This window comes from Saccostrea cucullata, unplaced genomic scaffold (genome assembly GCF_032062105.1).
Source record: "Saccostrea cucullata isolate Sc308-1 unplaced genomic scaffold, CSIRO_AGI_Scuc_v1 ctg1510, whole genome shotgun sequence".
Classification (NCBI taxonomy): domain Eukaryota; kingdom Metazoa; phylum Mollusca; class Bivalvia; order Ostreida; family Ostreidae; genus Saccostrea; species Saccostrea cuccullata.
Genome location: NW_026939728.1, coordinates 26,193 through 39,005, shown reverse-complemented (window position 1 = coordinate 39,005; position 12,813 = coordinate 26,193). Strand labels below are relative to the sequence as shown.

The 12,813-nt window shown below is 32.7% G+C and overlaps 1 protein-coding gene across 1 annotated transcript in view; it reads right to left on the bottom strand.

Annotated features, from left to right (window-relative positions):
• Positions 1-214: 214 nt before the first annotated feature.
• LOC134253823 (uncharacterized) overlaps positions 215-12,813 on the bottom strand; it is a 30,510-nt gene continuing 17,911 nt past the window's right edge. The window contains exons 6-10 of the mRNA XM_062736414.1: positions 2,936-3,076; positions 2,156-2,295; positions 1,886-2,017; positions 1,660-1,797; positions 215-303 (exon numbers count right to left, since the gene is read on the bottom strand). Of these exons, the coding sequence (XP_062592398.1) occupies positions 1,660-1,797; positions 1,886-2,017; positions 2,156-2,295; positions 2,936-3,076 (551 nt within the window). The 3' untranslated portion in view covers positions 215-303. The remainder of the gene's footprint in view (positions 304-1,659; positions 1,798-1,885; positions 2,018-2,155; positions 2,296-2,935; positions 3,077-12,813) is intronic.

Below are 12,813 nucleotides of genomic sequence, written 5' to 3'. Positions count from 1 at the left end.
GGAGATAGATCTTGACCATTGTATAATCTTTAAATAATTCTGCAATATACTTTGTAGGTAAATGGCGACGTCTTCGTGAAGTGTAGTTGACTTTAATATGTAAGATAAGTTTTCACAAATTAATAATTAAAAAAAAAACGCTTATGAATGCGTTAAAGTACATATTGATATATATTTACCTTTTCGAAAATACACAGGCAACACACCCTACTGTATTTAGCGTGACAGATATTACAAACATTACAATCCATGTCAATGAGTCACAGTATGATGCTAAATTTTCAGTTCCCAGTTTAATTTGACCTTTAAAATAGAATATAATGATATTTTAAAATTAGGCTTTTTGATTTTCATTTCTTTTAATGATGGAATCTTTAAAAACTAATCATCGTTTAGATATCCTGACGTAATATAATAGGCCTATGATGTCATATGCATATAAAAACAGCATTTAAATGATGTAACATATAGGTGGTCGGCCCAGGACATTTTTTTCACTTTTACAAATATCATTGCGAAAGAAGTTTTTGTGATTATCAGGCAATATGGCAATATCATGTCAAAAACTTTACTTACATAAATTCTCTATAATTTGGTGTACTTGTGTTTAAAATTTCATTTATTTGACATCATTAATGGCATATATATCACGATATATACCACAGCGCTTTGAATTAGACATGTCAAAAATTGTGACATTGGACAGTAATGTGGAACACCAAATTATCAAGCAACACCATGTTGAGCGGGATAGGACTCTGGTATAAAGAGAAAAAAGACGTTAACCATCAAAAAATTAACTATGAGAAAAAGGTTTTTATCTAGTAGAAGAGGTTTCAAGTTGACTTTACTGGTTTTCCGATAGAAGATAATAGACTACATGAATAAAAAAAAACCTGAAAAGACAAGAGCGGGACATCACAGGCCTACGTGAAGACCGCTGTTAAATAATTTGATCACGCAAGTAAGTTGATGCAACGTATAGAGATTTCTATGCAATTGACCAATTAAAATGCATAAAGGCTGAACTTATTGCACAGAAAAAGTTGAAACTTGTTTTCTTGTTCAAACTTAGTACCCACGACATGCCCTAGCCAGTGGACATTATGACGTCATATTATGACGTCATAGACCTGTACTACACAAGTTCATAAGGAACATCAACAAAATAGCTTCGGCGCAAGGGCATACTCAACTTTGTTATTCAGAAACAAAGTATTATTAGATGCAGGATATTACAAGGATTTACGATATTGCTGCACAAATGTCGACAATGCAATTGTTTATTTATTAGGTATAAGAGGAGTTGCGGAAAAGAGATGCGGAACCTAAAGCGTAACAGACGGATGGACATACATTTCGATCACTTAATGCCCTATAACTTTGAAGATGGGATGTACCAACGACGCAATCTTATTAAAATAAGATTGTCTAGATTAATTCGCTTCAACAATATACAATGATTTTGCAGCCGACGATGTAATTGGTTGATAGAGTTTGAACTCTGATGTGACCCTCTATGGGAAGATGATAGATGTTAGTGTAGCGAGTATACGACCGGATCTAACATTTAATTTAAATCAGATTGAACAAAGACGCTACCCACCTCCGAAAAAAATTTAATTTTACTGATGCAATTTTTCTTAAGGGAGCATTTACCTAGGTTACATCTGTCTCCATAAAATTGTTCCTTGCATCCTGCCAGGCAACTTCCACTGAATCTGTCACAAGTGATATTTGCACAATGTGGGCTGCAAATGTGAGCACAGTTTTCTCCATATGTATGAGGAAGACATTCTAATAATAAATTATGCATCGTTAATTTTTTCGTTATATTTTCACTAAAATGGTATTTAAATAAATTATATATTTATTTATTTATTACTTGTGTTGCAAATTGGGGAACCCATCCAACCAGGACTGCATGTACAAGAACCATCAGTTTGTCTGCATGTACCCGTGCATTTAGAAGAATATAAATTGGAACAATTTCTACCGTAGTGTTTGAGAGGACATGCTAAAATATAATACAAAATTGAAAACTTTTCATTGTATTGTTTTAGAGCTTGAAAATATAAATATGAAAAACAACCAAATAACTGAAAGAGACGTTTGTTTTCTCTATAAATCGATTTTTAACGTCTCCATATATTACGTGTGGAACAATTTTGTCCGATATAACCGTCTTCACATCCATGAGGACAAATTCCATCATGTGATTGCAAACAGCCTTATTAGCACAGTGTCCACTACAACGCTTTGTACAGTCATGTCCAAACCACCCAGGTGTACATTCTGTATTTGTTAGTAAGTGTTCATAAAAACAAGAAACACTGACATTCTTGTACAAAGTTAAGGAATCACTGCCTTGTTAGTATAGTACACTAGGCACAGGCGAAGCCCGTTATGCATAAATTATCCCAGGTTTCTCACTATCGTTGATGTTCCTGGCAAACTATACTAAATAGACAGTGTTTCCTTAAATTTCCATTTCAGTTTGAAATAAATCTGTAGATTTAAATTTTAAAATTGCAGAACGAAATATTTAAATTACACGAGGCCTCCAATCTCAATTGCAATTGTCCTCGCCCACTCTCGTCAAGCACAAAGTTAGCTGCACGAGATTACTTGCATATTTGGCCTCTTTAGCGTCAGACACAAAGGAAGACGTGCTCGAAATATACATGCATGTAAGGCCTCTTTATCCCCTGACTTATCAATTTGTCTAATTTATATTCCGGTAGAATTTTAAAGAAATCAACTTCATTAGCTTCACTAACTTACAATGAGAAAACAAATAGAAATGGAAATTATTCTTAATAAATTCATTCTTCCACAAATCATTATTTAAAGAACGACACATACAAGTATTTAAAATTTATGTACATCACAGTTCTCTTTTGTACACTCAATTAAAATAATTGTTAAAACCTACCATTCTGACATAAATTTCCAGTATATCCATCACTACATCCCGATTCACAGTAACCAGTTTCCTTGTTACAAGCTTTGTCATATAAACAATGTCCACTGCACGTGGAAGAACAATTTATACCATAATGACCATTGTCACAAGCTTAAATTAGATATTAAATACATGTACGTGTACGTGTATTTACATGTATGGATGCTGAAGCTTAGTTTTATCATAACATAAAATATAAAATATATCTATATTTTTTATATCAACTAATCAAAACGGTAATTTCTTGCATAACATACCTCTCCGTAGTATTACTTTATCAGTATCATTTCTAAATTAATCTTTCGATTAGTTAATACTTTGTAGAATTTTATCCTGTTATCCTAACATATACACTTACTTTAGTATAATCACCTGAACTAAACTTAGAACCCTTTTATTGGTCTTTACCATGCATACAATGAATTAATTAACATCAGATTATGTTGACTTATGTTTAACATGCCATTTTAACATTAAACATTATTTATTCTCAATTACTATATTTTTCATAGATTATTAAATTTAGCTCTTTAAAATTGAAAAAAATATTATGAATATGTATGCATTGACTTTATTCAAATAAAATTTATTCAAATGTTCCATACTTAAGGACAGATGATACAAACAATTTTTTTTCTTTGTAAAAGATTTAATATAATGTCACAAGTTTAGAAAAGTGTATGGTTCTTAGAATTCTTTCTCCGAAAAACTGGAAAATGAAATAGACTTGGAAAATATTAGTAATATATCAATAACAAAACAAATATAGACAAATCACCTTTAGTAAAGGTTTACAGGTGAAAACAAATTTCAGAATATCTTACCTTGGTGCTCAAATGTGTAATATTAACTTTAGAAAATTATACGAAGGCAGGTGACTTTTAAGAGGAAGGTAAAAATGACATAAAATTTACAATATCATATAGACTGATTTTTACCACTTAGCTTTTCCTAATAAAATTCACCTAGCATGGTATATTTTTCTTAAGTTTACACTTTTTCTTAAGCTTACACTTTTAGCTCGATGGTTACATATTCTGAAATTTGTTTACACCTGTAAACCTTTACTGAATGTGATTTATCTATATCTAATTTTTCATTGAAAGTTTTTTTTTCATATTCCAGTTCTTAGGAGAAAAAATTCTAAGAACCATCCACTATTCTAAACTTGTGTCATGAAATTAAATCTGTTTCCAAGAAAAAACTTGTTTGTAACATCTGTCCTTAAGAAGAAGTGATTTTACATATTCTCCGTTACTTTCATTACACATCGATCCAATCCCTCCCAAAGCACATCCTTCGACACATTCACCCGTCACGTGGTCACATGACCTACCATCTTTACAATGTCCTGAACATCGAAATGTACACTCCTGACCGTAAGATTCGTTAAGGCAGGCTATATTGACAAGTAGGATTTTAAAAATCAAGTAGTTTTTATGAATGTATGAAACAGAACAGTTTATTAAATGAAAAATCACCTTACGTGTTTGACAACTTTCTCCTTCCCATCCCTGCTTGCATTTCATACATTTACCATTGATAATATCGCAAAGAGTTCCAAATCAATTAGTTGGACAATCCATTTCACAATTTTCCCCATACTTTCTCAAGGAGCATCCTGATAAAGAAATATTTGTTAACTTAGAAGCAACAACAGTATTAAATGATATTAAAAGAAATGACTTCTGCAAAATAACCTTCCACTACGACTTCACATAACTGGGAGAAAGACATGGCTTCATATCCCGCTGGATACTTGACTCCATTCAGCCTTTCATTGTAGTAGATGACGTATCTACCATATCGAATACAATTTGTCGCAAAAGTTAATGAAGGTAACTCCGGTCCGTCTTTGTAGCACATATATCCGTTTTCTTTTACAGTAGAATTTGAGAGATAAAGAGAAAACCCAGCAAATCTTCCCCTTTGTCTCAGGACTGAAAAAAAGAGAAGGCGTTGTTTGGAAAGAACTATTTTCTAAAAAGGACAACATTTTCAGCTCTCCAACGGTAAATGTGACATCTCCATATGAGTGAAAATTCTTCGAAAATTATGTTAAATAACATAACAAAATGGACAAGGGTAAAATTGCTTTCTTGATGACAAATCAATCCATTTATTATCTGTAAAAATGGGTTTAACATATAGACTTTGATCTGATTTCTACGTCTTAATACATTTAAAGCAGTTTTGCAAAATTTCACTTGTATAAAAATACAAACTAATTTTCTTCTGAGAATGAAACCCATTTGCAACCACTCAGTGAATTTATCGTTGACTAAAACAAATGCTTAAAGTTGACTTAATAACATAGCTATACTCTAGTGATTTGTCGTCTTTCTATATCATCGCAGAACTGTTAAGGCTTACTATGAGAAATCAACGGAAAATAGACGTGCAAAAAAGGGGGACTTTTTTAAAACTGAATCTATTTTAATTAAGCTGTTTTATTTTCAGAGAACTTAAATACTTATGGAGATATATTTACATCCACTGAATATTTTCTCCTTTATTTCTTAAGAAAACCCATTGCGTTAATCACTGCATGAACTACATTAGGCATGTCGCCTGTACATATTTCTTGATTAGTGGCTGTTTCATCAATAAAACGTATAAAGACGACCGCATCATTAATACAATAATAATCTTTTTAATCCTACTTTAAATGATTATTTAAACAGATATAAATATAAACCAAAAAATGTCTTTCTTTGTTTGTTATTACTGGAATTAACGGTCGCAGCTATTGCAGAAAAAAATTACATAACCCGCGTAAGCGGGTTATGTATTTTTTCTGCAACAGCTGCTTCCGTTAATTCCAGTAATAACAAACAAAGAAAGCATTTTATTGTTTAAATAATAGTATAACCCACCCTGTACTGTATGAAGTTTAGTCCCTTCGATAGACAGTCACGTGATGAATGCATAGTTCGTGTACTGAATTTAGATCATAAAACATTTCAATATCTCAGGGGCATACACATGTACCCTAGTTGAAATTGAAAATTCAAGCCAAGCTATTAATTGTTTCTGCATACTTTGTAGTTTCTGAAAAATGCTGCTGTTTTCAAAAGAATTCGCGTTTTAATAGTTTAATTTTAAAGTAATCAGGTCAATGCCGAAATATGTTTCACTTTTACCAAATATTTCATGTACTAATAAAAGCACGCCCTCGATTTAATGAAAGCAGCAGCACTTTTGAAGCTAAGGAAAATATTTTATATCTATATTCAAAAAATGGTTAAGATCTATGCAGCGTATGCCCTTGCGAAAGTACGATTTTATGAGGCATCTTGATGTAAAAAAATACGTAACATGTACATAAAAACACGACATAATTAATAAAATACATTCTCTTGATAGATATTTAATAATCGAACTAAACAAAGGATATACAATAGTATTAATCGACTATTTAAACGCTATAAATAAAATTCCGTTTAATAATATAACGCATTTTCATTGTTAAATAATTTCCTGCCTCCCACAGCACACGAAAAACGTCATTTTTACCAAAATGACGTCATGTTTTCAAGTTCATTGCGATCAGTGCTTTGTCTTTAACCAGCTACATGGGATTCAACTAGCACGTTTTTTAAATACATTGATAAGTTTTATTGTTGTTTATTATACTTATATAGTTTAAAATTGCAATTTTTTTAATTTTCAGGTATTATGAGAAATACATAAAAGTCATATTTTTGTGTGACGTCACAGTAAACTTTTCCCGTATAAATTAGGCCGCGCCCCCTTTTTCAAGCCTTAACAATGCTGCGGTTCGGCTGATGACTGAAATGTGCCTTGTTTGAAGGGGGGGGGGGGGTATGTGTCTCTGTTGAAGAAATCAGAACTAAAAAATTAATCATTATCAATTACATGTATATATATTGAACAGGTATCAGATGTTAAGTTATTTCTTTGTGTGTATCCCAAAGACTTACATGTATATGTAGCGACATTTTCAGTAAGGGCTAGGACACTTTATTTAATAATCAGCAATAGGCCACACCAATTGATTCTGTGTTTGTCGAACATTTAAAAAGAAAAAGTATGAGCAGGCAAGTGGTTAAAAATATAATTATTACTTTTTTCAGGCAATATTTTAGACGGACCGCGAAAAAAAAATGGACGGATAATTATATTTCTCTGATTTTCAGAGTACAAAGACGTAAAATACGAAAAAGGAGAGGAAATGGAACAGAAAATGGCACACAAAAAAATTAAATTAATATCATTTATATAATTTTGTCGAAATACGAGGGCATGGGTCGACGAACATTTTAGGGTGGGGCCAAAATGGCCGATCAAATTTTTACATAGGAATATATAGGAAAAATCTTTAAAAATCTTCTTCTCAAGAATCACAGGGCCAGGAAAAATGAAACTCATGTGGAATCATCCTCAGGTAGTGTAGATTCAAGTTTGTTCAAATCATGACCCCTAGGGGTAATGTGGGGTCAAAGTTTTACATAGGAATATATAGGAAAAAATCTTTAAAAATCTTCTTTTCAAGAACCACTGGGCCAGGAAAGATGAAACTCATGTGGAATCATCCTCAGGTAGTGTAGATTCACGTTTGTTCAAATCATGACCCCTGGGAGTAAGGTGGGGCCAAAATGGCCGATCAAATTTTAACATAGGGATATATAGGAAAAATCTTTAAAAATCTTCTTTTCAAGAACCACTGGGCCAGGAAAGATGAAACTCATGTGGAATCATCCTCAAGTAGTGTAGATTCAAGTTTGTTCAAATCATGACCCCTGGGGGTAGGGTGGGGCCAAAATGGCCGATCAAAGTTTAACATAGGAATATATAGGAAACATCTTTAAAAATCTTCTTCTCAAGAACCACTGGGCCAGGAAAGATGAAACTCATGTGGAATCATCCTCAAGTAGTGAAGAGTCAAGGTTGTTCAAATCATGACCCCCTGGGGGTAGGATGGGGCCAAATGGCCGATAAAATATTAAGGGAAACCTTTAAAAATTTTCTTTTCGTGTACTTCAAAGCCATGCTTAGTGATATTTATAGGGAATCATCCTCAGGTAGTGTAGATTCTAGATTGTTCAAATCATGACCCCATCAAGTGTAGATTCTAGATTGTTCAAATCATGACCCCATTGGGGGGGTTAAAATTCAAGCCCCCCCACCCCCCACCCAGTAAACTTTCAGTTCCGATCTGATATGTGCTTTTTCCTAGCCATTTGCTCAGGTTAGTGATGTGACCGCTGGGCCTCTTGTTTTTTATTGGTGTGGCCTAAGGAATATGTCTATAATTTACCAAATGATAACTCCCAAGCAAAATTAAAAAAAAACAAATAAACAAAACAAAAGAAACGAAAGAGTTTTAATGCATGTAACAGAATTTCTTTACTCTTCTCCTTTTGATACTCTCTCTCTCTCTTTCTCTCTCTCAATAGGTCTTCAGTACCCCCTTGCTTGTCGTAAAAGGCGACTAAATGGGGCGGTCCTTCGGATGAGACCGTATAAACCGAGGCCCCATGTCACAGCAGATGTGGCACGATAAAGATCCCTCCCTGCTCAAAGGCCGTAAGTGCCGAGCATAGGCCTCAATTTGCAGCCCTTCACCGGCAATGGTGACGTCTTCATATCAGTGAAATATTCTGGAGAGGGACGTTACACAGTATACAATCAATCAATCAATCTCTCTCTCTCTCTTTCAAATTTCAAATTTTTAGCAGTAAAAACTCATGTGAGCAAAAATTATCTAAAAAGAGGTGTTTCGGCATAACAAATTTTTACAAATACATGTACCAGGTTAAATAATACATATGAATTATAGGCAGATATCGAACAGTATTAAAATTTTATATAAAAAAAAATAATAATAAACAAAGTACCATGTATGTCTTGAATTTAATATAATTTATATATAATTAAGGAAAGAAGTAAACGATTTATAAAAATATAAATACAGTAAAGAATTGTAAAACTTGCCATATGCTTCCCATGTGTCTTCAAACTGTATCCTTATGCTGTAAACACTGTAGATATCACCCAGATCCACGTACCACCAGGCCCTATCATATCGACTACTAGAACCAAATGCATCAGTCCTTGCACACGTAGTAAGATTCCCATCTACAGCACTATTTGCTTCCGAACGTTAACCAATCCGAGGTAATGTTTCACTTTGAAAAGCCAGTTTAGCGTGAGATAAAACATCTAGATTAATGAAGACGCAAATGTATATTAAATTATGTTTGAACAGCAAAAATTCTTGATCAATGAATAAAACAAAATATTCTTTGGTATTCTTCAAACCTATAAATATATAATCTTTGCTACACAAAATTAAATAAATTCTGAAATGTAAATTCAATGCATTTTACATTGGTAAAAAAGATGAAGCAATTGAAGTGATGCTGGACACAAGACACAAAGTATGCTATATTCACTTTAGTACTTAAGGCTACAGATAAGCAGAATTCGATGCATTTTTTCAAATACTAAATATAACCAGAAGTCTCTGTCGAGACTGAAGCTCTACTGGTTTGTACTTATAGCAAAGGAAGAGAAAAGTTCTTAAGCAGTTGGGAATTGAAACATTACCACAGCAATAAAAAATAATCATCCTTGATTAAGTCTCTTTATGTTCCTAGTGTAGTCTACTTGCATGCCACATTATATTATAATCAGACTTAAACTATTTGGAGTAGCATTTTGAGAGTATTTAACAGAAATTTCTATTTTTAGTAACCAAAGCAAAAATGTTCATCAAAGTCAAAAACTGATATACAGAATTGTGTATCTTAGTGTAGTCTACTTGTGTGCCAAGTTATATTGAAATCAGACCAAAACTGTAGGAGGAGTTGCATTTTGAAAGAATTTCACATAAATTTCTATTTTTAGTAACAACGGCAACACCGCTCATCGAAATCAAAAACCGATAATCAGAATTATGTATCTTAGTGTAGTCTACTTGTATGCCAAGTTATATTGAAATCAGACCAAAACTGTAGGAGGAGTTGCATTTTGAAAGAATTTCATATAAATTTCTATTTTTAGTAACAACGGCAACACCGCTCATCGAAATCAAAAACTGATACACAGAATTATGTATCTTAGTGTAGTGTACTTGTGTGTCAAGTTATATTGAAATCAGACCAAAACTGTAGGAGGAGTAGCATTTTGAAAGAATTTCAAAGAAATTTCTATTTTTAGTAACCACGGCAACACCGTTCATCGAAATCAAAAACCGATACACAGAATTATGTATCTTAGTGTAGTCTACTTGTATGCCAAGTTATATTGAAATCAGACCAAAACTGTAGGAGGAGTAGCATTTTGAAAAATTGTTTACAGACAGACAGACAGACAGACAGACGGACAGACAGACAAACGGACGGACGACGGACGCATTACTATCGCATAAGCTCTTCTGGTCTCTGACCAGTAGAGCTAAAAATGGGCCAAAACCTTTGCAAAAGAAGTTTTTTTTTTAAAAGAAAGATGATTCTACACCTTTTTAGAATGCTATCGCTTGTCTTTGATTAATTATAGGTTTAGAAGAGTATTTAAGCTTCCCTAGCAGAAGTGTGACCTTTTATTGTGCACTTGTCTCATTATACGTAAATGGTCATGATATACAAAAACCGTATTTCCTGTTTTCTCATCGCCTAGCCCCACTGGCAGATTTAAGCGATTAGCAGGGGTAGGAGTTTTATTTTTTGAAAGAGATCTAATATCATCAAAGAAATTAATATCAATTCTCTGTAAGGACCAAAAATGCTTGGCCACGCACTATCATGGAATTTTATTTTATAAATATAATATTAAAGAGTGTCCTATATAAAGACTATAGGTGGGTAAATTTTGGACAGTGCTTCCTTGGTTTCCATAGCAACGGCCTTGAAATATTTTGCCATGGCAAAAATGACCTAATTGTCATCACCATGCAAAATAATTCCATGCTTCCTAAACGTAGAAAAGTTGAGAACGTAACATGGGTCTCATTTTATAGCGAATTAATCAAAGTTTCTTGGCATATAAATTTTATTCAATTTAACTCAAGGTTTTTAATGTAATACAGATCAATTTACACGAAGATTGTCATAAAATGAATACAAAGGTACCTATTTCTTCACGTGCATAGAAATTTTTGCAGGCAATTTCAACTTATAAAAAGGTTTTTTCAGTAAGATAGAAGTTAGATCTAAAAGATACAAAAAGATTTGAGGTGGGTAAATCAGTTAAATGTTGTTTTCCATTCGCCTGAAATCATCACTTTTCATGAAAATTGACAGAGTTATTTCCCTTTGCTGACTCTTTTGCACTGAAGACAAAAAATAGATGACTCTCCTGTTAAAAGAAGTTTCTAACAACATGTGGCAAAACAGACAGCAGGAAAATTAACAATGAGAAAATGATGTTTAAGGTAATTGTAAGTGACAAAGTAAGTCATCAATCAATTAATGAAAATGAAAGAGACAGGTCTTGTGAAATATTGGAACAAAATTTATAAAGTCTATCAGTGTCTAAGAGGGATCGAGTCCATCTACTCTAAAAACTCATACGTACATTATGATGAAAATGGAAGAAAACATTAAAAAGCAGTGGATACGACCACCCGGAAATCAGTAGGAATGGATCTACCCTAAGCACAGGTAAAAAAAATGTAGAAATTGTGTTTACTTAAGAAAGCAAATTAACTTACTCTTGAAAATCATGTAACTATTTATTAGGAGGAGAATGTAATAGAAGATGTAACTTAAGATTGTGTGAATGAAATCAAAAATTAATATGTGTTTTCGGGTACAGACTACATTGTTGTTAAGTGTGTGTGTGTGTTTTATTGGGGGGGGGGGGGGCTAAAAAATATTTACGGAAGTGTGTATAAATTAGAGACGGACGTAAACACATGCATATTACAAGGCTCTATTCAGTTTGACTGTGAAAAAACACCATAATTTTTTATTAACTTTAGCAATATATACACACTTTAATAAAATACATGACTTGTATAAAAAAGATATGCCCTATCTTGTAGGTATGTATTCATGCAAATTTATTTCATTTTAATAATTAATAATAAATTTATTTTTAGATGTACCAATACAGTTCGAACTATGAAAATAAAGATGAAAAGATACATTGAGAATTCATTTTCAGTAAAAAGCAGGTGAGAATTTTTTTAAATATTAAATTTATCTGGTAAGGAAATAAACTTTCGTCATAATTTAATGCTAATAAAATAAACATTCATCATAATTTAATGCTAATAACTACATGTACCACAGCAAAATTAAATCTTTTATTAATGTCATGATTTTTTCTTATAAAGTCTTGGGATGCAGTAATTAAAAAAAGAATCAAAATTGGTTGTAGAACCTACTATGATTGTTATGTCAGGGGCATAGCAACAGGGGGTGCTGGGGGGGTGGGCTGCCCCCCCCCCACTTTTTTTCTCAACCGTACTTATACTACAGGAAATGTTAATTGAAAGCCTGGTCCCCCCCCCTCCCACTTTCAGTGATGAACCTAAAATGTAGTATTAGAACTGGTACTGAAAGTAGTTGACACTAAGAAAAAGTTAACCTATGTATTAAATATGCATTAAACTATTATGCAACTGTACTTGGATACATGTATCTATGAAATAGTATGAATATCCCTAATATACATAATGCATATAATGTGTATGATTTATGCAAGAAAGTTGCATATAAGGCCTGTAAATAACTATAAATAGAGGAACCCTAAATAGAAATACTAGTATCCAGTGTACAGCAATGAACTATATAGTTGCAAGTGATTAGGAAATAATCTTTGTTTTTATGTTTTTATTATCTTTTTTTAACACAAAGGTTATATACCAGAAACAGGAG